The sequence below is a fragment of the Diabrotica virgifera genome, chromosome 3 (genome assembly GCF_917563875.1).
Source record: "Diabrotica virgifera virgifera chromosome 3, PGI_DIABVI_V3a".
In the NCBI taxonomy this organism is placed as follows: Eukaryota; Metazoa; Arthropoda; class Insecta; order Coleoptera; family Chrysomelidae; genus Diabrotica; species Diabrotica virgifera.
Window position 1 is genome coordinate 145,905,044 of NC_065445.1, and position 27,084 is coordinate 145,932,127.

A 27,084-nucleotide genomic window follows, 5' to 3' on the forward strand; every position below is an offset into this window, starting at 1 on the left:
TATTTCGAAAACTATAAATCCTAATTATCTCTACTATACAACATTTTAAAGAAGAAATATGTAGGTTTTCTTTCTGTAAAGCAATGTCTATACCTATATCCTCGTGGACAAAAGTTATGGGACAAAAAACAATATTTCTTTCTTTTGGGTTTCTTTGTGCTTTTTCTTTTGAATATATTTTTGTAAAAAAAGTATCATTGACTTTAAAAAGTGATATTTTGATAGGAAATTTAACCAGGAACAATTTTTATGTAGGTATGTTTGTACCAAAAGTGCATAGAACTCACCCTAATGTAACCTGTGCCCAGGGACTAATTCACCCATTTCTCAAAAACGCACCCCTTTAAATGGTAGCACTCCTCGGTTTTTTCGTATCTAGATGTCCATTGACCGTATGAAATAATAAAACCCCGTTAACGTTGTAGTTCCTTTTAGCTATCGTATTTTGAATATAATCAATAGCCTAAATAGGTGTATTTTCTATTTGGAATGATTTTACAATGTTACAAATACATCAAGACTGCTTTTCTGTAATAATACCAATATTGACAAATTCAGTCATAAACGTTATAAACAGTCAATCAAAAGTCAAAAAGTCTCTTATAGAGGAAAAATTGTTAATCTGTTGCTTTGTATGTTCTAGCCAGCTATTTATTAATTTTTTTGAAATGTTTAACCTGTTAGCCCTGCAGGCTCTCGTGTCTATTGCCAGACAACAAATTTTCGAAAAACTGTCGCAATATTTTCAATTTATTCTCACTCTCTTGTGATATTATACTCGATAATTTTAAATAATTTCCCGTCATCAAGTATATTACTTCAGATGCCCTTCGTTCAATAAATTTGGTCAAGATCGAAGGAGATTACAGTTTTTATTTTAGTCCATGTGGTGAGACCGCTCCCGTCTGGAAAAAATTCTAATTCGGTTTCTTTGTGGATTCCTATTCAAAAATGTCCCCTTTAAACAAATCTGAAGGGTGCCGGGCGGAATTTTTGGGCAGAAATTGTTTAAACAATTTTTTTTAACAAATACAAAAGATCACGTTTTTTGGCTCCGGAACATATATTTTTAAGTTTTGTCGGTCATTCTGAACAAGAAAGGTATCTTGTAAATTTTCCCAAAAATTGATAGTTTTCGAGTTATAGGCGATTTAAAATCTGAAAAATGCGAAAATACGCATTTTCGAGGTTTTTGTTTTTTTGTCATTTTTCGGATTTTAAATCGCTTATAACTTAAAAACTATTAACTTTTGAAAAAAATGTCAAGAAACTTATTTTATTTAGAATGTCCCAAAGAATCTAGGAAAAATATTTTTTCGGAAGAAAATAGGAGATTTTTGAAATTGAGCGCGCCGCACCAGCAAAAAACTCGGATAAACACGCATATTTAACAATTAAAAAACAACGGTATAAATTAAAGTTAGACGCGATCACTCTTCAGAATCTTGAAGCTTAATGTTCAGTCTTCAATCTAAGTATCTGGCAACCTCAAAAATACTAATTTAAATATGAGTTTTTAAGCCTCGAAAATGCGTATTTTCGCATTTTTCAGATTTTGAATCGCCTATAACTGCAAAACTGTCAATTTCTGAGAAAAATTACAAGATACCTTTCTTGTTTAGATTGACCCAAAAAGTCTAAAAATATATGTTCCAGAGCAAAAAACGTGATTTTTTGTATTTGTTTAAAAAAATTGTTTAAACAATTTCTGCCCAAAAATTCCGCTTGGCACCCTTCAGATTTGTTTACAGTTGACATTTTTTAATAGGAATCCACAAAGAAACCGAATCAGAAATTTTTTTCAGACTGGAGCGGTCGCACCACATTGACTATTTACCGATGAATCTTTTTTTGTATTACATATGATTATTAAAATATAAATTTTTCTTGTTCTTTCATTCATTTCTAGAATAGAAAAGCGACTTAAAGATTTTGGCCCTACCTAATTTTTTTATGGCGGCGGCCCTGTATAACAACTGTGTGTTTAATTGTACTAATTTGTACTTACATAAATAAATTACAATAAAATTTTGGTTTTGAACAGTTTTATTCATGAAATAATCGCAACAGATTGCACTCGATCTCTAAAATTAATATAGAATTTTAGAGCTCTTGTGCAATTACTACTGATAATTTCACATTAGATCCAGAACTAAAAGTTTATTATGGTTCATTCTTAAATGTGACAGTTGTCAAAACTAGGAGACTCGTTATAAATAAACAGAAACAATCTACCTAAAAATATTCCCAGTATAATAATCTAGGTAGAAAATTCCCGATATAATTAAAATCTGATTGGACAAAAGTAAATACTTGATGAAAAATCTGACTACACCATTGGAAATTAAAATCATTAAAAAACAATGAATAAAAAATTTCATTGCACTTGGAATATTAAGTTTAAAAAATACATTTGAATTTTTAAAAATATATAGAATCGAATAAAAAAAGATTCGCGCAGTAGAAATGCAAAAAGTTGGTCAATTCCGATTCTAATCTCGTAACCATAATGTGTAACCAAAATTGATTTAACCAAAACATGCGATTCATTGTCTAATTTTAACGAATTATCCAACTTTACTAATAAATAATTTAAAGATATTAAACTTTTAGAACATTAATCGGTATCGTATCTAATATACCTATGACTCTCAACCTCTAAATTAAGATTACTCCACATTTCTAAAAAGGTCAAATATTTAACCCTTAACATTTCCAAGAGAACTTTTTGTAGTGTAGCTTTGTAATTACTGTGTATTCTTTATCACATTTTGACTTCATTTGCTTGATTTTTTGCCAAGGATTTTTCCCTCCAAATTAACGTTGCTTGCTACTGTACGAGTGAGGGAGCGAGAGGGACGATAATTAAATATTAAAAAGAGAAAATATAAGATCATTTGCAGTTCTAATGTTCTTTTTCGGTACAAAATTGTTCGTCTAATATTCGCTGAGTTATCTCTACTCCTACTCTGTCGGTAGGACGAGAATGGTATCACAAGTTTAGTAGCAGAAAAAAAGTTACCAATACGATATCATTATGATATTAAGAACAATACAGTGGTTAGTTATCTAATTTGAAATCAGAACATACATACTTTAAAATTATTATACCAAAAATTACTAGGATTTTTTTTATTCTTCTTCCTCTTGTTTTTTTTTCGATTAACGAAAACCGACGTCACTTGAATAGAAACGTCACATTACTTAATTCAGTAATGATTTTAAAAACAAAAATTATTTCTTGATCCGAAATACATATAAGTAAAAAACAAGTACATACTTTATAGGTCTGGATCCTGCGTATGAAAAAAAAGTTGATTAATAGCAAGCTGAAAATTTTTTAATAGCTTAAGGGTGTCTAGTCGGATAAACTTTGATATATGGGAACATTGGAACAGGGGCAGTTTTAATTGTGGAACAGGATAAAAATTTGAAACAGTCAGACCACGAAAACGGCACATTTATTTTGTCCGACAGAATAGACTTAAACTCTCCGAACAGAGATTAAACTCTCATGCAAAAATCAAACTGCTATTTATCACCTGTCATAATTCCTGTCATTTGACATATTCTACATGTTCCACTCATTAAAACGCCCATTTGGTGATAAATAGCAGTCTGATTTTTGCATGAGAGTTTAACTCTCTCTTTTACTCTCTGTTCGGAGAGTTTAAGTCTGTTCTGTCGGACAAAATACATGTGCCGTTTTCGTGGTCTGACCGTTCCAAATTTTTAACCTGTTCCACAATTAAAACTTCCCCTGTTCCAGTGTTCCCTTATATCAAAGTTTGTCCGACTAGACACCCTTAAGCTATTAACAAATTTTCAGCTTGCTCTTAATCAACTTTTTTTTCATACGCGGGATCCAGACCTATTATTAATCATAAAATTTTAATACAGTGGAACCTCCATAACTCGGATTAATCGAGACCACGGCCGATCCGGGTTATCGAAAATCCGGGTTAGCCGGAGTATATGGTAAAAATTAATAAAATACGGTATACTTACAGATAAACTCCGTTATAATTAAAATACGACTGTACTACACACAATACGGTCACAATCGGAATGATGTTATATTATTTAAGAAAAGTGGAGACTAAGACCATAGTTTAAAAAAGAATTTTCTTTTTTAATGTTTAATTTAAATTTACTCATTTAAATTAATTAATGTTTAATTTAAATTTAATCATTTTGACGTTCTATTGATAAAATATGAATTTCTTACTTCGGATACTTTCACAATTATCGTGTAGATGGCGCTAAGATTAATAGATTAATTTATAATTAGATATTACGGAACATTAGAAAAACTTAAATTCAGTATTTAAAACGTAAGTATATTTAAGGTAAAAATATATACCACAGCTTTGACCAACTAATTTTTTTTTAATTAATGTTTTTAATTTTAATTTTAAATTAATCACTTTGACATTTATGTCAAATTTCTGGTAAACGTTTACAGACTTGTCACTACTGGCGCTCGCGAATTTGTAAATATCCCCTCTACGTACGAGCTCACAGCGTATAGGGCTTTTCATTCACAGTCATTTGTTTCGAGCTTCTGTCATGTGTCACATAATATTAATATATCTACATCATTCGTTATTGATATATAACAATGATACAAACCAAAGACGTATGACGTAGATATATTAATATTATGTGACACATGACAGAAGCTCGGAACAAATGACAATCGATGAAAAGGTCTATTAACGTTATTTCCAGTGGCCCAAAGATGTGAGCATCGTAAAGGGATAAATCGAAACTATAGCGTGAATACTCGAATATCATTTATTTCTTTCGTTGTAGATTTTTTCACTTCTTCTGTGACATAAAGCAAAGCATTGCCGTGCAGAAGAATGATAAGCTTTTCTGGACGTTTTTGTCATGTTGCTTTGATAAACCTTGTTTAAAGTTTCCCTATAAAGACTTTCCTTAATATGCACTCTAGGTTCCGAAAACTCCATGAGCAAAGATCCTTCATGGTTGAAAAAACGCAGAAGGTATGGCCGCACGCGATTATATTTGGACCGATTGTTAACAACAGAGGTCATTTTTGAAGTCACTATACTTAAAAATAGTAGTCAAATACAAATGATAGGAACTTATAAGAGTGTCAAACATAACTAACATTTCAGAACGTCAGTTGGGTGATTACAATTATTGTTTCCAAGGCTAACCTGACAAAGATATGTTTCAATTGAACAAGCTTATAATATTTACATAGATATATTGTAATTATAATTTGAGTTAATAAACAAAATAAAGGAAAATAAAAGTAAAGCTCATTGGTAAAAAAATTCTAAAGCAGAGAAGTGTAAGACCAATGTATGGTGCAAAAACATATGCCAAAGTATATTTATGCTACTACTACAGTGTGGACCAGTATATTAAAGAGAAATTACGAGTGATTTTATGCAATGGAAATACTTATATACATAAATTGCAGATTCCAATGTCTAAAAAACATATAAATAAAGAAAAAAAAATATTTAAATTATTGAAATCGAAATTAAGGTATCGCATAACAATTTTTTTCATTGTAAAAAATAGAAACAAAATATATTACCCAGTAGCTGGGTATTTAGATCTAAATTTTGTGCAAAAACCTGTATCTATTCTTTAAAACGAACTGAATCGTGTGTTTCTATTTATACCTCAGCATATGCACATACGATAATGATATTTCAGTTACGTAAGTGCATTTTGCTCGAAATAATATAAATCAGGAAACATTACCATAAAAACCGATGCAATTCGCAGACCAAAGAAGCGTACGCCAGTGGTCCGGCCATTGTTTATTCTATCAACAAACTACATCTAGAAATCTTATCGTATTCAAACATTTTGCGTCCAGCAACGTAAATTGTAAAATCCGTAATATAAATAATTCATTTTTATTCATTTAACCCGGCCCAAGTACGACTCTGAGCATGAAAAGAATTGAGATAGGTTAGGAAGGTTATAATAAATATCGAGTGAACGAACTGCGATTTTTTCATTCGCTTCGAAAGTAGTTAGTTATGTATTTCTTGCATTTTTATTTATTTATAATGCCCGAGAAGCCAAAGGCGGGGTCGCATCTGTTTGAAAATGTACTTGAACAGATAGATTTTTAATGCTGTTGGTAAAATACATAGATTAAATCATCTTATTATTATTTGTCTAAGTTTATCATCTCAATCTACCATAGATACACTGCTGATTTAATTAGGATATTATTAGTGGTATTGCATAATTTTTTAAGAATGTCCCTCGTTTATATTGATCCTTATTCAAGTACTTTTTCTGACGTTACAACTTGTACTGATTCATAATTTTATCTTTCGTAATATCTTCCAAGTACATTAGTTTTCATTTTTAATACCCACTAAAATCTTCTTCTTTCTTTTGGTTGTATTACTATAGTATTCCGATTTCCTCTGCCCTTGAAATCCATTAGATCCTACTATATATCCAGAGTTCAAATTATTTCGTCATTTACACCTCTTTGAACTTCAAAGTCTATAATTCCATCTTATTCACGTACCATATCAGAATTATCCGTCGTTGGTAGTCACCTTTGCAAAAGCTTCTCTATCTTCTACCACATGGAATAATTCTGCTGCATTCGGTTTCACGAATGTTTTTTATCCAAGAAATATGTTTTTCCTACCCTTTTCGGACCTTCTATTTTGCCTTTCAGAATTATTTGTCGTATTCCATATCATGTTTCCCTCGATATAGGTCCTAAATAAGAAATTTTCCTTTGTTTAACATGATCATCATCATCATCATCATCATCTTGGTGCTACAGCCCTTAGAGGGCCTCGACCTTCTCAAGCTTTCTACGCCATTCTGTTCTGTTCCTTGCTTGCATTTTCCAGTTGCCGACTCCTTTGTTTAACAGTCTTTAGTAATTCTCTATCATTGTTGACTCGCCTTAGTGCTACCTCATTAGATTTACTTGCCTTCAAAGGTATCTTCAACATCCATCAAGGAATTCACATTTCTAATGTTTCAATTCGATTCATGCTTGATACTTTTAGAGCCCACAATTCTGTTCCATACAAGAATACAGACCAAACATAGCACTTAAGCATTCTTTGTCTTGGTTCTAAACTAAGATGGTTATTGTAAAGAAATGACTTCATTTTCAGAGAAGAGATTTTAGTCATTGCTATTCTGCATTTTATTTCTGTTTGGATCTAGTTGGTCAATTATGACTTAATAAATTCCAAAATATTTAATTTTTGTGAACTTTTTTAACTTGGACTCCATTTAATTGAAGATTTGCATATGGATGTGGGTTACGGCTAAATACAAAAAATTGGCTTGTGTTTGAATTTATTGTAATGTCCATTCTTCTCCTGGTACATTTTTAAATAAATGATCTGAGTAGACATTGAACGGTGTTAGGGCAAAATGCAGCCTTGTCCGACTCAGTGGCTGTTTGATTTCAGTACAGACACTTAATGACACGAATATATTTATCATCTATTTTTTAGCATCTGCATTAATTTTATACACTGTAGTTTATCGAATGCCTTTTCGAAATCCACGAAGCATGCGCAAAGACCTTCTTTAATCACGGTATTTTTGTAGTTGGATATTTACTGCAAAAAGTTCCCATACCATATTTAAAAGCAAATTGGGTTTCATCGAAATCTTCTTCGTATTTGTACCTAATTGTGTTGTATAGTATTCTTAGGAAAATCTATAAATCCATCCCGTAAATAGAACATCTGATTGGCCATACCGCCAGTCCTAAGCTGAGGTGCCCCCGCAGAATCATGGGTTATCTTCATAAATGCGGTTTGGACTTTTAAATTTCTTGTTTTAGTTTTTCCCGGTTTTAGACGGGATAAATAACATTGTGGTTTCTATATTATCTACTATACTATACAATGGAAATAAACCGTACTTTTACTTAACAATACATTATATTTAACAAGGTGGAAATCGAAAAGTCAAAATAATTTTGACGTTTAAAATTTAAAATTTGACGTTATTGCAACTGGCTGAATGAGTAATGTCTAGGCCATTAAATAAAAACATTATTGAGATTAGATATTTGTAAACATAATAAAAATGCTGAAATAAAAATAATCCTGCCAATAGATTGATGCTAACAAAAATTTGAAAAAGAGCAAAGTTGCTAATAGGTACATTCTAATTCCCTTTTGTCATTAAACATTTTACACAACACCAATATCCTCTGTATCGTTCAAAAAATAAACACTGTACACTGCTTTGATCTAGTATCTCCCGTTAATCCCCCATTCAATCATCAGTTGACAAATGTTTGATTTCAAAACAGTAGACCAGCCAAGAAAAGTAGAATATAATTTCAATACAGAAGTATGTTTTTGAAAAAAGTATACCTCCAGACAAAGTTTTTTGTATTCTTATAAAGGACACAAACAACTCTCAGTCTATTTTAATAAGAACATACACAGTCTAAAAACACAAAAAGTCAAAATATACAGGGTGTTTCATTAATAATTGTCCATATAGTAACTGGAGAAACCTTAGCACAAAATATGAAGATTTAACCTAAAACACTTAACTAAAATGTGGTTCCTTACTGAGTTACAGGGTGTTTTATCTAAAATATTAAAAACTATTTTTGCTCAGCATTTTATAACTATTCAAAGTATCCTTTTCATACTTGGCAGAAAGTGCGACTACTAGACACCCTACTAAATTATGATAAACAAACGTTTCTAGCTACTACCAGCGGCGTACGACAGGGGATGGTGAATGGTTGGCCCTTCTCAAATTCTACGCCACTGAAGGAATTACTATTTTAGTGCCATTTTTAGATTCTCCAATATTTTCTACGTAAATAATATATTCTTCATTGGTAACGATAAAGTAATTAGTTTTCGAAATATTTGAAGTTAAATATGAAACGGTACAGTTATTTTGATTAATTTATGATATAATTCATATGATTAAAATTTAAAAATTATTTGTACCCAGTCCTTTCAAAGTATTTGGCGTATCCTTATCATACTTGGCAGAAAGTGTAGGTACTGTACACCCTACTAAATAATATAAATAAACGTTTCTAGCTACTACCAGAGGCGTACGACAGGGGATAGTGGCTGGTTGACCCTTCCCAAATTCTACGCCACTGACAAAATTGCTATTTTAGTGTAATTTTTTGATTTTGCAATACTTTTTATATAAATAATATACTCTTCATTCGTAACGATAAACTGATTAATTTTCGAGATATTTGAAAATAAAAATGAAGCGACACAATACATTAATCAAAATAACTCTGTCGTTTCATTTTTAACTTCAAAGATCTCGAAAACTAATGACTTTATTGTTACGAATGAAGAGTATATTATTTTCATAGAAAGTATTGGAGAATCCAAAAATTCAACTAAAATGGTAATTTCGCCAGTGGCGTAGAATTTGGAAAGGGTCAACCATTCACTTTGCCCCGTCGTACGCCTCTGGTAATAGCCACAAACGTTTGTTTAACATAATTTAGTAGTTTGTACAGTACCTATACTTTCTGCCAAGTATGAAAAGGATACGTCAAATAGTTTTAAAATGCTGAGCAAAAATAGTTTTTAAATTTTAAGATAAAACACCCTGTAACTCAGTAAGGAACAACATTTTATTTAAGTGTTTTAGGTTTAATCTTCGTATTTTGTGCTAAGGTTTCTCCAGTAACTATATGGACAATTATTAATGAAACACCCTGTATACTCAATACTCACATACGCATTCAAATTTGCAACAAAAATGTTTTAATAATTATTATAATATATAATTTTGAATTATTGAACTTAACTTAAACTATGCTGTACAAAATACAAAGATCTAAGTTAAAATATACCTACAATTTAAGCTATACATATATTTATTATACAGGGTGTCCCGAAAAGATTGGTCATAAATTATACCACACATTCTGGGGTCAAAAATAGTTCGATTGAACCTGACTTACCTATATACTATAGTGCACACAAAAAAAGTCACAGCCCTTTGAAGTTACAAAATGAAAATCGATTTTTTTTCATATATCGAAAATTCTTAGAGATTTTTTATTGAAAATGGATATGTGGCATTCTTATGGCAGCAACATCTTCAAAAAAAAAATTAAAGTGAAATTTTTGCACCCCATAAAAATTTTATGGGGGTTTTGTTCCTTTAAACCTCCCCAAAGTTTTGTGTACGTTCCAATTAAATTATTATTGTGGCACCATTAGTTAAACACAATGTTTTTAAAACTTTTTTGCCTCCTAGTATTTTTCGATAAGCCAGTGTTTATCGACATATTTTGAATATTTGTCAAATCCATCACATATTTGTATATGGTTAAGTACGATTATAGAGACCTGTTAATAATCTGAAAATGTATTAGGTCTGGATCCCGCGTATGAAAAAAGAGTTGATTAATAGCAAGCTGAAAATTTGTTAATAGTTTAAGGGTGTCTAGTCGGATAACCTTTGATATATGGGAACACTGGAAGAGGGGCAGTTTTAATTGTGGAACAGGTTAAAAATTTGGAACGGTCACACCACGAAAACGGCACATTTATTTTGTCCGACAGAACAGACTTAAACTCTCCGAACAGAGATTAAACTCTAATGCAAAAATCAGACTGCTATTTGTCACCTGTCATAATTCCTGCCATTTGACATATTCTACATGTTCCACTCATTAAAACGCCCATTTGGTGATAAATAGCAGTCTGATTTTTGCATGAGAGTTTAATCTCTGTTCGAAGAGTTTAAGTCTGTTCTGTCGGACAAAATACATGTGCCGTTTTCGTGGTCTGACCGTTCCAAATTTTTAACCTGTTCCACAATTAAAACTTCCCCTGTTCCAGTCTTCCCATATACCAAAATTTGTCCGACTAGACACCCTTAAGCTATTAACAAATTTTCAGCTTGCTATTAATCATTTTTTTTTCATACGCGGGATCCAGACCTATATTTATAATTAACATTTTTAGGTATATTTTGAAAAAGAAGCCACATCTCGATAGAAGGTGACTTGTCAAAAAAATACTAAGAGGCAAAAAAGTTTTAAAAACACTGTGTTTAACTAATGGTACCACAATAATAGTTTAGTTGGAACGTACACAAACATCTGGGGGGTTTAAAGGAACAAAACCCCCATAAAAATTTTATGTAAATATATTAAAAAGAAGCCGCATCTCGATAAAAACTGGCTTATCGAAAAAATACTATGAGACTAAAAAGTTTTAAAAATGTTGTGTCTAATTAAGGGTACCACAATAATGAATTAATTGGAACGTACACAAAAGTTTAGGGGGGTTTAAGGGAACAAAACCCCCATAAAATTTTTATGGGGTGAACAAACTTCGCTATAATTTTGTTTTAAGATGACCCTGCCATAAGAATAATACATGCCCATTTTCAATAAAAAATCTCTAGTAGTTTTCGATATATTGAAAAAAATCGATTTTCATTTTGTAACTTCAAAGGGCTGTAACTATTTTTATGGACACATTTGTACTAAGGTAAGATAGGTTCAATCGAACTATTTTTGACCCCAAAATGTGTGGTATAATTTATGACCAATCTTTTCGGGACACCCTGTATATTTCATAGTAGAGATATACATATTATACAATATTATAATGCAAAATTATATTTTGTTGTTTTCTAGTTATAAATACTGGAATAAATAAAAAGATAAAATAAAGTATATGAGACTTTAAAAAAGGATACACGCATAAGAATAGAAATAAAGAAAATACATTATGTGATCGTCAACTAAAACAGTAAAAGACGCTGTAAATAATAGTTACAATATTCGTTTAAAATCTCTTCGATTTGGGTATCTACCATTGGACAACAATATGTACATTTAAATCAAAACTATAGATGCACTGTAGGTATGCAAAAAGAATTGTATGAAAATGGGAATAAAAGAAGACTGCCTGTACACCTTACTGCTTGTAGATCACCAGGTAGTAATAGCGAATGATGAAGAAGACATAGCATTCATTAACAGGAAGCTAATCGAAGAATATACCAAATCCGGGTTGAAGATAAAGATAGAAAAAACCTAGCAACTTGTATTTGTGAACAGCCAAAAGATATTACACTTGAAAATGGGATGGACACATCATACAAATGACCGATGAACGATAACCTAAGAGATCTTAGCAAATCCGAGAAGTGGAAGAAAATAACTGGCAAGACCAACGATTATGGAGATTGAAGTGCGGGAAGCATCACGTAGCAAGTGCATACATAAAAATCAACATTATCTTTAAAGAAATGTGTAATTTCTGTAGTTTCTTACTACTTGAAGTTAACGAAACAGAGGAAGGTAGAGATATTTTTCAAATCATGAAAAACCATGAAAAATAAATAATAGAAAACAATAAAATATAATTGGAATTTTTATAGACACATTATTAGTTGTTACGGCTTACTTGGCTACTCGGTCTACACTTTCTGGTTTACCCTACAGTCCACAAGAATCAGAAAAAGTTCAAATCAAACCAATCATTTCAGCATTTGTCTCTCTTGCAATCACATGTATATCATCAAGGAGAAGAACCGTCTCCATTGGTTTGATTAAACTTTCAATTAACGCGAAGTTTTGTCAACAGTGTATTGGTCGTTTGCAGCAACATGCAGCTCTGATCGGCGGACCCAACGCCACGTCATGTCCGCTCTGCCACAAGATGTTCCTCGGAGGCGAAGCTCTGATGGAGCACATGAAGCACACTCACAAGGATCCCAATGCTTCGGGGGTAGCAAGTAAGTACCTAATTTTGGTAAAGGTGTCTAGTATTTTATGCATGTTTATACTGTTTTGTAGTATTTTTGTTTTGACCAACTGCAAGTTTTCTTAAAAGAAAAATAATTGTGTCCTATGTGTAAGAATAGATTTAAATTCCAATGGAATAATTTTACCATTCCTTGCATTGATATTCACCACCAACTAAAAAAACACGCCGTTCAAAAATACAACAGCAATAATGAAGTTTAATTAGAAAAAAACGAAAGAATATTATTATTTATTACAAGGAGATAGTTTTAAAATAAATATATAAACTAATACCACTTATGCTTCCTTCAATTGCTGGTAAAATTTAAGAATTTAAGATTAATACAATATTGACAGAAAATGTGGCAAGAATACAAAGATTGCGCTGGTCAGGTCACCTTATAAGAATTGATAATGACAGAACACCTACTAGAACGCTTAACAGAAATATGGTGGGACCCCGGCCAAGGAAGAGGTGGATAACCGAAGTGAGAACCGATGCTAAAGAAATATTGAGGGTGGACAACTGGAAGCAAGCAGGACAAAGATACTTGGAGGCGGATGCTGGGGGAGGCCATTGCACGACTTGGGCTGTAGCGCCATAGGAGAGAGAGAGACAAAAAATGTCGACAACTTTCCAAATTGACTGGTATCCTGAACATCTCACCTAGAACACTTCAACAAAAATCTATACGAAGGATTTGCACTATGAATTATTCTAAAAAACTACAAATCCTTTAAAATTCAAGATGTTTATATATTTTGCTGTAAAAATTCCAATAAAAATTGTGTGTAGCTGTATGTGCTCGTGCATTTGTAGGGAGGAGTTGGCCATCATATATTAGCCACCTCAAATACTCACAAAGATGTATAACAGAGCCGAAAACACTTAAAATATTATGGATACCTACAACGAATGAACGAATAAAGAACATTCAAAAGTTAAAATGGGACATTAGCATAACGAAATAAATTATAAAGTCCAAGAAAAATGAAAATAGATGACTACGAAAAGGACTCTGGAACAACAGGAATCTATGACACTAATGGCACGAGAAACAAGATTAAATTTGCAAAACACACCTGTATATTTCCGGAGCGATTTCCGTGGTTAACATAATTAAACCTAAAACTAAGAGTAGTATTACAACAAAAATGAATATTAAACTCAACAGACTTCCGGGTTGAACCTCGTCGATTGTCACAGTGCCGAGCTTTCGGCATCCTCTCTGATGTCTTCTTAAGTTCTTGTGGGGTCTTAGTCTCGCGAGCCCCCAGACCCCCCTATGTTTGTTAAATTAGTACCAGTTTAAAACAATAAAGGTGTAACGCAAGGTTTTATTCTCTCTTCAACGCTATTTATTTTTAGATTACCATTACATAGACGCTAGGTATACTACACAAAAAATAGAAAGTTATAAATATTCGACTTTATACTAATGGAACATGACTATTTTCTTTTCTGCTGATGGAGCTGTGGAGCAAACTGCTCCAGGGACAGAACCAGAAACACTGCAACCATTATAAGAATATAATTGGATTATTAAAAGATGAGATAAAGTATTGTAAAAAGTGACTAAATTATTAGAGAAATTAAAAGAACGAAAAGTGTTTGTTGACAAACTATGTAAGTGGTAGTTTTACATTTAAAGGAATATGTATTTTCTGCAATTATTTGAGAACAATAAGGCCCTTGTACTAATGAGATTTTGAAAATATAGTATTTGTAAGTTTCTGTTAATTTATTGTAACAAAAAAGTTGCAGTTGGTCCGCTTTGGTATTCATTTATTTGCTTTTCTAACTTTTAATTTGCTCGGGCTGCTGGAATAATGAAAACTGATAAATATCATTCGAATACTTTCAACATCAAAGAACAAGGCAAAGTTTCCTTCCAAAGATACTTGTTAAAACACTTTGTTAGTTGTCTTGTTTTAAAAACTTGGAAATCTGTAAATTCGGTATGATGAAAGGCGTATCAAAAATGAAAAGAAGCCAGACCTTAATCTGAATACAATTAAAAAATAAATAGAACAGAGGGGAACAAAAATCCTTTTAACTCTAATCGATTCCTACAAAAAAGCCTTTTACAATTTTTAAGTGGATCTAGACATTGATTTATTATTTATACCATCGAATTAACTTTGAATTCATATTTTTCAAACTCTTTCGAGCTTTTTATTCTAATCCTCCACCCTCAAACGAAATTCGCAATATCAAAATAACGCTTTAATCGCACGAAATAAATAAGAAGGTAATGCAGTGCTTAAAAAGAACCAATTCATCCCTGAAAAATTGAGCAATAACTTGGTGATTTTTTTACTTCATTCAGAAGTAATAAATTTACGAACTTTTTGTGTTTACGAAGTACCATCAGAAATGATTGGTAAGAAGTCACTTTACGAAGAATTTATTATGCACTGTTTCCTTTGCTCTTTTTCTGATACATTCTGAATGATGATAGTAGATGATTTAGACCTATTGCTTTCATTTTATAGTATTGTGAAATATAATTAATTGAATGATGATTGTTTCAAAGTCCAAAATGGTAGGGAGCCCAAGCGGGGATTTTTGCAGTTACTCGAGCGCGTCAGATTATCAGATGGGGAGAAACCTTGTACCCTGTAAATGTACCTCTGCCATATATGGGCTCTTAATACAGTGAAGGTCGTTAAGGGGGGGCGGAAAAAAATCTATCCTTAGAAAAAGTCGAAATCGTCAGATTAAGATAAGGTAAGTTAAGTACATGCAAAACAGTGTATATTTAAAAAATCTAATGATTTGAGCGGGGCGTAAGGAAATAGGTGAATCACAAAATTTTACAAAAAAAAGCGAATATTTCGCGAAATGAACGACAGATCGAAAAACTAAAAATACGTGCTCAATATTTTTCAAAAATCTATCGAATGATACCAAACACGACCCTCCACGGAGAGGGGTGGGAGGTAAATTTTAAATTTTAAATACTAATCTTGCGATATTTCGCGAAATGAACATCAGATCGAAAAACTGAAAAATACACGTATTCAATATTTTTGAAAAATCTGTCGAATGGCACCAAACACGACCCCCCACGGAATTGGGGTGGGGGGTTACTTTAAAATCTTAAAGGGAGCCCCCAGAAACGAGTGTTGGGAATGGAAAATTGTATTAAAAAATGGAAAGTCCCTCCTAAAATGGAAAATTTAACTTAAGTTTTTTTGGTTTTAGAACCTAATCTTCACAACCCAATAGGCACCCATAACGCTCGAGTGACTGCAAATTTAGCATACTTTCCTCCTCTACTAAAATGAGTATTGATTAATCGTCATGATCCACAGCTTCAGATCCACACTTTTTAACATTTTTCACAAAAGTTTTTAGGTTTTATAAATGATAAATAGTTCTTTTATAAATAATAAATATATTATTCATCATTTAATCATATATTAATGATAAAATAAATAGTGTTTTCCTGGTTCAGATATCAGTTCGGCTTAATTTATTGGTATCTATGCTATCTCTACTATGGTATCTTCTTAAAACTCTGCCACCTTAAAAAAATAAATATAAATGCGAATACAATAAAAAATAATACTATGTAAAAAACATAATTTTACTAATGCTATAACCTCATTATATCAGTTTAGTTGACACATTACTAATTTTTATTTAAAACATCATCATTTCCCCACACAAGAAAATGTTGAAAGTATATAAAAGAAATGAAAGTTATGAAATAGAATCAAATATTTCAAATTAACACCAATTTTTTGGTAATTTAACTGGAGCTTCGCGGGTCCCTGTCCTTTTGTATGCTGTTTATTTATTTTGCTGTATTAACATTGTTTAGTGTATCATCTGTAAAAGACTCAAGCAACTTTTATATCATTGTAAAGGTTGGTCGGGTTCAAAATGTTTTCATGGTGGTTTCGTGAAAACTACGTATCGACATTTATATTGAACCTTACTTCAGAAAAATTGAATATAAATTTATAAGCAGATAGTTTAGTACAATAACTCAAAATGTATGAAAGATTAAAGAGATATTTTTACGTTTTTTTTTGCACTTTCAAAAGAGAACATAGAGTTTATATAGAAAATATGGCTTGTTAAGTACATAATGATATTTAAAAAATAGATACACTACAAATTATAAAGAATTGAGTTAGGTACGAGTTATACAATATTTTTTCTTTAAGCGAAAACACACTGTTACACATCTTCTTCATGTGTCACCTCCTTATCGAAGGTTGGCGACCGTCAACCAGAATTCTTCTCTATCTTGTGCTAATTGTAGAATTGTTCTGACCTCCCTGATGTTGAACCATTGGCGTAAATATAGCAGCCAAAAGAGCTTCTTTAGTCCGATGCCTCATCTTGCTTCCATATTTCTCTCAACGATAAAATGCAGAAAACCATACTTATCATTTCTAAAGATATGGCGACAATAAGCTGATCTTTTTGCTTAACTGTTGACAATAGTTTCTTTATATTTATTCATTCTTTTTAACACTCGATCATTTGATACTCTCTCGGTCCATGGTATTTTCAATAACTGCCAGTGCAACACATCTCACAACATACCAATTGAGTAGCCAAACTCAGGTCTCTATTGCAAAATATCAGTTTCCTTTGGAGGAACGTACTCCTGGCTATTTCGATTTTGACTTTGACTTCATTATCAGGATTTTATCTAAATATATTCCACTTCTCGCGAGATGCCTACATGAACCTCATCCAAAAGTAATTCTGCAAGTACAATGAAATTATTTTAATATCCTGAGGGTCGATTTAGTTTTTTCTCCCATCATCTCTAAGGAAATGTCTTTTTCTGGAGCGTCTATTGTTGTAAGCCACGATTTGTAATCAGCTTCTTTTAAAGCCCCAGTGACATCAATTGGTGTTAAATTACTGAAAACCAAAATTAAATATTTACCTAAGACATTTTTCAGACAATATGACTAGGTCATGTTTAATCCGTTATGATAAGCCTTTTTTCTGGGTGTTGTATGAGATGCTGAGCTCCAAAACTACTTCGATTTTTGGTGGTGTTCCTGCATTTCTACATGTAATATATGTGTCTTAGCTCTTACCCATCTCTTTTCTGGCATCCTATTAACATGATCTCTTCAACATCGCTAGCATGATCTAGTCCACCTGACAACATCATGTAGCTTTAGTTCGTCACCTGATTTAAAATGTTATCAATAGCTTTTTTCTTTTAAATTTGAGAAAGTATTTATATTAAATAGTAGTCATTAATTTACTAAAATAATACTGAAAGCGTATACAAAGAGATGTCCGACAAAGCAGCGTCATATCTCTGTTGCTATTTAACTTGTACTCTGGATGCATACAATGCATGCAATGGATGAATGAATGCAAACAAACAATAAACGACGCCGAAATTGGTATAAAAATAAATACAGTGAGCACGTAAAGGTTGGAATAAATTCATTCTCTCGAGAATGGACGATTTTGGAAAAAAATCCCGAAACAGGTCATTTTTTATTTTTAAATTACGACTTTTTGGCATATATATATATATATATATATATATATATATATATATATATATATATATATATATATCATACTAGTGACGTCACCCATCTATGCGTGATGACTTCATCGATGATTTTTTTAAATGAGAATGGGGGTCGTGTGATAGCTCATTTGAAAGGTAATTGAATTCTCTATTCAGTATTATAAACAACATAATTATTTATACAAGGTTTCCAAAAAAATTATTATGAATTAAATTTATTGACATAAACAGAAGAATGTATGTAATTTATTTAATTCAAAATACATTTTACTGCTCTCAGAAAACAGAAAAAAATGTTTATTTAACAAATAAATATTGTTTTTTGCTTAAATTCAATATTAATGCAGCCACCCACCTGCCTCTTGACAGTTTGAACATTTAATTTAAGCGAAGAGCGATGATTATTTTTTAAACAAACATTTTTTCTGTTTTCTGAGAGCAGTAAAATGTATTTTGAATTAAATAAATTACATGCATTCTTCTTTTTATGTCAATAAATTTATTGCCAAAAAAAAAAATTTTTAGAACCCTGTATAAATAATTATGTTAATGTTTATACTACTGAATAGAGGATTGAATTACCTTTCAAATAAATTACCCACTAGTATGATATATATGCCAAAAAGTGGCAATTTAAAAATAAAAAATGACCAGTTTCGGGAAAATTTTCCATTTTCGAGAAAATGAATTAACTCCAACCTTTACGTGCTCACTGTATATTAACAACGACAGATATGTAGATGATACCGTTCTGATAGCAGAAAAGATAGAAACCTTACAAAATATACTAGACAGAGTTAATAATGCAAAAAAGCACTGACAAAAAATCTTCAAATAACTTAAGTAATGTTTATTAGTAAAACAGATGAAAACTGTCGCATTGACCTAAATAACACCAACTTAGAACAAGTTCACTAATTTAGATTCTTAGGAGTAGTGCTAAATGATAATCCCTTTTATCCAAAACCTGATTACAAAGGGTATAGTGTGTCCTTTTGTATGAAGTTAAAACTTGGACATTAAAATTAAACGACACAACACAACGAATCGAGCAGTATTAAATACCATAAACAGAATAAGACCCTATAACAACCTAGGCCGTATATTGACAAATGACACATATAACCTGCTACGAATAATAATTGAAGGGAAGATAGAAGGCCGACGTGGACTAGGCAGAAGAACATTGTATGTCTTTACAACATCAAAACTTGGATGGGTATGATCTTTCAACACTTACTAAGAGCGGAATAGAGAGTAGAATAGAGAAGATTTTGATGTAGTGATCGCAAACCTCTAGTAATGGAGTGCACTAGAAGAAGAAGAAGTGACTATATAACTCATATACTTAATTATTTAAGTTAATTGTTAAAAAATTATTTTTATTATTTCCAGAATTATACAAAATAAGTTAATAGTGGTTACGTTTAGTATGCTTCTAAAATTTATATTTTTGATTAAATTACAATATAGTAATTAATATGATGTCGATACAATAGTACTATATTATATATAATGCTTTTACAAAGATTCCCGGGGTGCTTCGCTTTATATCTTTTTTCTCTCTTTCTGTTGACGTCATCGATCCTTATTTAGCGAAAAGGAGAACTGCCAATCATCCATGTCCCGTTTGTGGGAAGCACTATGTCAACGAAGGCTCTTTGAGAAAGCATTTAGCTTGTCACCCCGAAACGTCACAATTGTCGAGTTCCTTGAGAATGTGGCCATGTTCTGTATGTCAAGCCGTATTTACTCATGAATCAGGTACAAACTATATAAAAAGTACAATTAAATGTGTTTTCATTTAGAGGAATAGAGCAGACGCAACATTTGAAAATAAATCGAAAAATAATAAAATAATTGATCAAATAGGAAGAAAACGCTAAATATTATTTTGCTCAAAAGCTTTCACTAAATTTATTACCTGAAGTATCACCAGTTAGTTATGAGGAAAATTATAAATATTTAATACACTCGTTTAGTAGTATCATTTGTGCTAAGTTACCACTTTTTTAAAAAGCTTTCCTGTCTGTCCGATCTACACATAGACAACACGAAGACATATTTTAGAAATATAATACGGTTTCTCTATTTTTATTAAAAGTCGTATTGGTAAAAATATTGCCTGCTACTCAAACAAATAATAATCATGATAGGAAAGGATGACAAAAAAGATTCTGTTAAGAAAAGTAAACAATAAAACCTTTTTACAAATTCTAGTAAAAATCAAAGTAAATAAAGCATTTACATGCATCTGAATAAAGATTAATGTAAAAATTCTTATATTTTGGAATATATGATTCCTTATGAAGTATAATATCGAGGAGAAAATAGATCTCCCCTTCCATATAACTGCCTCACTTTGGGTAATAAGTTTTATGAAAGAGCATTTGATAATAATATTTTTAGTCTTTTGAAATAACGGATAATAATGTTCGAGCAGTATAAAAAGATAATTAATAACATAGATAAATTATTGTCCTCAATAATCATTTAATTTATAAACTAAATTAAATTATCCGTTTTTTTTTTCATCGCCTAACAATAAACTCTTCGGTTATAATATTATGAATAATAAACCTAGAAATAAATATAATAAAATACAACGCAGAGTCAGTAGAGCCTTTTCGTTATTTTTAATAGAGCGATAATATTGAGAAGTTGAAAATGTTAAAAATGCGCTGTCAAAATAACCAAAAAAAAAATAAAATAATATAAACTCTAAAGATGTACGGTTAAAGTCTTCCTGCAAGGAAGAATTAGTGAAAGTAAGACTGAGAGTTATAATATGTATTTAAAAAAATAAGATTAAAACTGATTTGATCTTAGACAACCTCAATGCGAGGAGCATAACAAGATGGCTTTGCAGACAATCCAATAGAAAAGAATTTTTTTTCCTCAATATATAATATAGATGAGGAATAAATAAAATTAAGTAATCGATACCAAGTAAACTTTGGTTTGTTAAAAGCAAAAGAAAATGTTTTTGCACAAGTTTTCCAGAACTTAAATCCAGCAGGTAGTTTATATCTTTCACCACACACAAGTGTGCGTATGACTAGAACAGTACGTCCTTATTATTATATTGCAAAAGGATTAGAAGAAACATTTGTTTTAAACCAAAGAAATTTGAGCAGGAAGCACAGGTGGTTTGTTTGAAAAAGATTTGTATGACGTAGAGTTGAACGTAAATAAATGGACAAAACCAGTGTCATACTGGTAATACGATCATTCCATATATAGAGACGGAGAGTTTGAAGAAATATGAAACAATGACAATGGCCTATCGACAGTTTTGTGATTCTTTTTAAGAAGAAATCGGCGTGCCTTTAAGTTATTGATCGCCGAACCGGAAATTAGGCTTTTTGAGAAATATTAAGATACTTAGATATTGCTTAACGATAATCAAAGTATTATATGTTGTGGCAGGTTCTATTCCTCTATTTAAATAATATTCTCACCAGTAAGTCCACATATGTAACTCGTGACATTTAAAAAACCGATATTTTTTTTTATTTTCTTTGACAAACATGAGTAACAGAACAGAAGCAAAAATATGATTAATAAGTAAAAAGGATGTATCCATGGCAATTTCATTGGTTTTAGTCTTTTTATTTTGTTTTTTTTTGCATATGTGGACTGAAACTGATGAGAATATTAGCCCCATGCTTAACATTTGCTTTCAACCTCATAAGATGTCGTTTTTTGTTTTTCATGTGCTTAGTTTTGTGAATGTATTTTTAGTTTCAATGTTGTAACTAACTTACTTTGATAGGACTTCTTACGCATATGGAGCATATGAGGATGGATCCCAAACATCAATTCGCTGCTCAATATGTGCTCTCGAGAGCGGCCGCAGAAAGAAGAGAACGGGAAAGTATCCTAGCCGCTGTAACATCTGCCTCTGGAAGCGGTTTACTCGGCTTAGGAATGGGTCCAGGTAAGTTAAATAAAAATTTCTTTTTACTTCTTATAAAAATACTAGAAATTTACCGAATACAAATTTACTATACTAAAGGTGATTTATAATCCTTCGTTGATTTTTGTCTGATGGTGTTATTGCGTATTCTGTCTCTTTTAGCGATTCCAATGCCGGTACATGCTTTGTTTATATAGTTTTCTCTTGAGACATATATTATTGTTGACACATATCTATTATTGAGACATAATATTGTTAAATTTCTCCCGTAATTTTTCAATAGCAGCAAAACCTATTCTACGCTCTACCTCATGCGTTGGGTTGTTCTTTCCAATTTGTATTTTTTGCCCAAGGTACAAATGTGTTTTTTTATGTGGACGTCACCTATTCTGATGTTTTATGCGAGCACTAGATTTGTACAATACCATATCTCTCTAAATCACCAATATCTTTCTTAAGAGCTGGTATTCCAGACACCCAATATAATCACGTCTTTACCTTGGAAGACATCAACTTTTAGACTTACCTGTCCGAGCAACCTACTCCATATCGTCAGATCAGATAGCCAGCAGGATAGTAACTTTATCTAGAGTCCCGCGTGATAAACAGCTTAAAGATCAACTTAAACAAAAGAAATTAACACCAAACAGTACCATGTCACACAAAATTTGGTCGCGAGTTTACTACTGAAGAATTAATTGAAGCTCTTAGAGATGTGAAGACTGACAAGGCACATACATCCCGAATTCCTGCTCTACCGCTTAAAAAAGAAAAGAAATTGCTGACCATATTTTACTCGCATATCACCTCTGGAGTATTGTCAAAAGCTTTTAAAGTGAGTAAAATGACTGCTGTAGTAAAACCCAATAAAACACGAGACAAAGCCGAGAATTACTTCTTAGCTACTCTTATAAACTTTTAGAACGACTTTTCCTCAACAGAATAGGCACACGAATTCTGGAAAATATCCCACCCGAACAATGCTTCAGACCTAATCGAAGCTGCATAGCTTAAGTGCTCAACCTGACTATACATATTGAAGTGAGCATCCAAAAACAACAAAAAACAGTCGTATTTTGCGTGAACCTAACAGCTGCCTACGATACAGTGTGGAAAGAAGGGCTTCTACACATCTTGGCGAAACGGATCCCTTTATAACACGGCGACTGATAAAACAACATGCTATCTGAGAATGAGGGGTGATTACCAAGTGATCTACAGTAATAACTTAAGCAAACAAAGATAACTAAACAATGGTTTACCTCAAAGATTAGTTCTGACCTCTTTGTTATTTAATCTATATGTCTAAGATCTTCCTGAACGCAACACTAGAAAGTTTGAATATGCTGACGAACGATATAGCCTTAGCTATGTGGCACAAACGGTTTGAACTTACCAAAAACGCTGATCAACGACCTTCATAAATTATACACATATTTCACCAAGTAATGGATAATATCCAACCTGAATAAAATTAAAGTCAGCTGATGCCACCTTAACAATAATAAGGCATACTACGAACTAAAGGTCCAGTTGAATAACAGTACCTACCACCCTATCAATGGTATCTAAAATATCTCGGGGTAATCTTAGACAGAACTATATCGTTCGAAAAAAAAAATCGAAAGAGCAACTCAAAAAATCATCATCATCATCATCCAGTCTCAAAGGTCCACTGCTGAACATAGACCTCTTCCTCCTGTTTCCAACCCCATCTATCTTGCACCGCTCTCATCCAGTTTTTATTTAGCCTTCTTAAATCGTCGGTCCATCTTGGAGGTGGTCGACCGACGCTTCTCTTATATTCCCTTGGTCTCCAATCCAATAACCTCTTTGTCCATCGCCCATCTGTCATTCTGCCTATGTGTCCTGCCCATCTCCGTTTTAGTCTGGCTATCCTTTTAAAAAGTAATTATCAGAAATAACTTTATTCAGAGCTAGCTGTGGAGCATCAGCCAATACATTGCGAACATCTGTCATTAGTTTAGTATATTCTGTGTCCGAGTATTTTGCACCGGTATGGATAAACAGCGTACATACAATGAAATTGAACAGTCAACTTACCATAGGAATGAGAACTATTAGTGGATGCATCAGAACTACTCTATCTTATTGGCTACCAACACTCAGCCACATACCCCCACCTGAACTAAGAAGAAAAAACGCCCTGGCTATGAAACCGCCTATGTATTACAACATTGTATTAGTACTATACAAATAACTTCAACATCAACTCCGTATGACAGACGCAGAGGACTGAAAATGCCCTACCAAGGTATGAAATGTAATTCACCCAGTCGTAAAGCCCGATGGCTTCAACCAACCACTGCATTTCTGGAGACCTTAAAGCGCATCAGAACAGGACATGTGTGCTCATAACCTCCATAAATGGGGAAAACAACCTAACCCATGTTGCTCGGTCTGTTCTATTCGAGGGACTAAACCAGAGAGAGGGAGCTTTTTGTTTTCAATATCGAAGAATGTCTGTACTTTGGTATGGATAAAACTAGGCACGAGGAATTATTCCTCAGGGTTAGTCTAAGTAATCATTTAAATTAAGGGTGGAAATTATTGAATGATGATAGCTAAAAATGTAAGATTATGTTTCTCATGTGAAAAATTGAACACACATATTTGTATAAATATAAGAGGGATATTTGTAAAATTTCTGGTATTTTAAATATATTTAAACTCTTTTAAAATAAGAAAAGAATCATAGACTTATTAATTTTAGTTGATTTTTCAGCGAGTGGCAGTCCAATGTGTGCGTCTCCCAGCGCTCATAGCGATAGTTCCTCTGGTAATGGAAGATTATCTTCAGCAGGCTCGGAAGGTGGACTCAACAACAACAACAATAACTGCAATACTAAATTAGGTGATATCTTACGAAGTGAGTTGAGAATTTCTCGTTTAAAATAATGAAGTTTCACAGAGAATCTAAAGCTTAATCTTAACATTACTTACATTACATTAAAGTTATTATTACTTAAGTTTTCTTTTGCCTTCTAGAATTTTGGCATTGATAAGGATATTTTAAAAATCTTAGTAGTCATCATATTTAGTTGGTGGAGCTCATTTTACCAAGCTCATTCATTAGTTAGATGATCATATTCACATTATGTACCGATTATATTATATTCTTTTACCTTTTACCTTTTTCCTTTTACTTTTTACCTTTTACCTTTTACCTTTTACTTTTTACCTTTTACCTTTTACCTTTTACCTTTTACCTTTTACCTTTTACCTTTTACCTTTTACCTTTTACCTTTTATCTTTTACCTTTTACGTTTTATCTTTTACCTTTTACCTTTTACCTTTTACCTTTTATTTTTTACCGTTTACCTCTTACCTTTTTTTTAGTTTTTTTATAGTCACTCGATAAATCTCTGCGAGTTGTATATAATATGATGTACAAAATCTAAAAGTACAACGAATAATATTAAATTATCCTAATTGACAAGTCTTCAAAACTAAATTATATTCTTGCTCTACAGGCAACAATGGACTCCATCAACAATATAATGTAGAAGATCAATTACACACGGCGAACCGAATGGCCGTTTTAGCGAATATGGTTGGCCAAGGTGGAGTACCACCTGGTTTAGGTTCGGATTCATCTGCTGCTGCCAATATAACTGCCGCAAATCTTGCCAATTTAGCGATGAGACTTGGTGTAACACAGGTAAATGTTAGCAAAAGTTTCTAAATACAGCTATTTTCGCTATATGTTTCAATAAAGTTCTTCATTTGATGGTTAATATTATTTCTAATTACTTCCATGTTTGACATTCTTTCCATCAATGATAATTATAAGAATCAAATTGATTTATATATACCTGCTTCGTGCTTCATTATTTACACCATTCTTTCTTAAATAAGAGTAGTGAACACGTAGCACAGAACCTTTTGGTCAAAGCTTTCTTGCTATATCACGTCACGACAACCTCGAAGATTAATAAATGATGTACATGTACATTTCAATACACGTCTTAATGTTTTGGTTTGTCCTGTATTAATTTGGCCACTGAGTTTCGTTATTTGTTTCTATAAATTTATTTGAAAACAATATCCGTGACAGCGCGCATTCAGGAATTAGATTGTCTTCTATATAAGATTGTTATTATTCGTCATTATTATTGTATTGTCGGCTATTGAATCCCCTATTGAGTCTAGGAACGATTATCATTGAATATCTCTTCACCACAGACATTATAAGGGGATAATTCTGCTACTTCTGCTTTGGTAGACCTCCTCTTTGTATTTTGATGTCTCCTTGTTTCTGGCTGCCAACTGTTACCTTATCATTAAAATTAGAATGCAGATGAGAATTAATTTTTTTATCATAAATTTACTACGTAGGTTATTGTTGTTAGGTATCGCCACATCAATTAGTGTTGTTTGTCTTGTTAATTTATTAACTAGTACGAGATCTGGTCTATTATGTGCCACTGTTTGTTCTGTGAGCACAGTGCGGTCCCAGTATAGCTTGTAGTTGCCATCCTCAAGCATACTCTCAGGGACGCGGACGTATTGATAATACGGGAGATGGTCTGTTTGGAGAAGTCCCAGCTTGATAGCTATCTCTTGATGAAGGATTTTTCCCACTGCGTCATGCCGTTCCTTGTATTCAGTTGCAGCAAATGCCTGGCAGCCCCCTGTAAGATGTTGGATGGTTTCTTGGGCTTGACATCCATATCGGCATCTGTCGTTTTGAACCTGAGGGTCTTTGATGATATATTTCAGGTAATTTCTGGTTGGTATAACCTGATCCTGAATGGCCAGTAATGAACCCTCCGTTTCAGGGAACATCTTTCCTGATGTCAACCAGTAGTTCGACGCTATATTGTCTACATAATCTTGGCTGACCTCATTGG

At 32.3% G+C, this 27,084-nt stretch overlaps 1 protein-coding gene across 6 annotated transcripts in view; it reads left to right on the forward strand.

Annotated features, from left to right (window-relative positions):
- The window catches only part of LOC114338464 (zinc finger protein 252-like), a 397,861-nt gene that overhangs the window by 361,671 nt on the left and 9,106 nt on the right, over positions 1 to 27,084 (forward strand). For 3 of the 6 annotated variants that reach the window (XM_050646922.1, XM_050646923.1, XM_050646927.1), the window contains 5 exons: positions 12,603 to 12,753; positions 19,888 to 20,055; positions 22,067 to 22,231; positions 24,945 to 25,100; positions 25,705 to 25,892. In XM_050646922.1, the coding sequence (XP_050502879.1) occupies positions 12,603 to 12,753; positions 19,888 to 20,055; positions 22,067 to 22,231; positions 24,945 to 25,100; positions 25,705 to 25,892 (828 nt within the window). The remainder of the gene's footprint in view (positions 1 to 12,602; positions 12,754 to 19,887; positions 20,056 to 22,066; positions 22,232 to 24,944; positions 25,101 to 25,704; positions 25,893 to 27,084) is intronic. The other 3 variants (XM_050646924.1, XM_050646925.1, XM_050646926.1) reach the window with 3 other exon arrangements.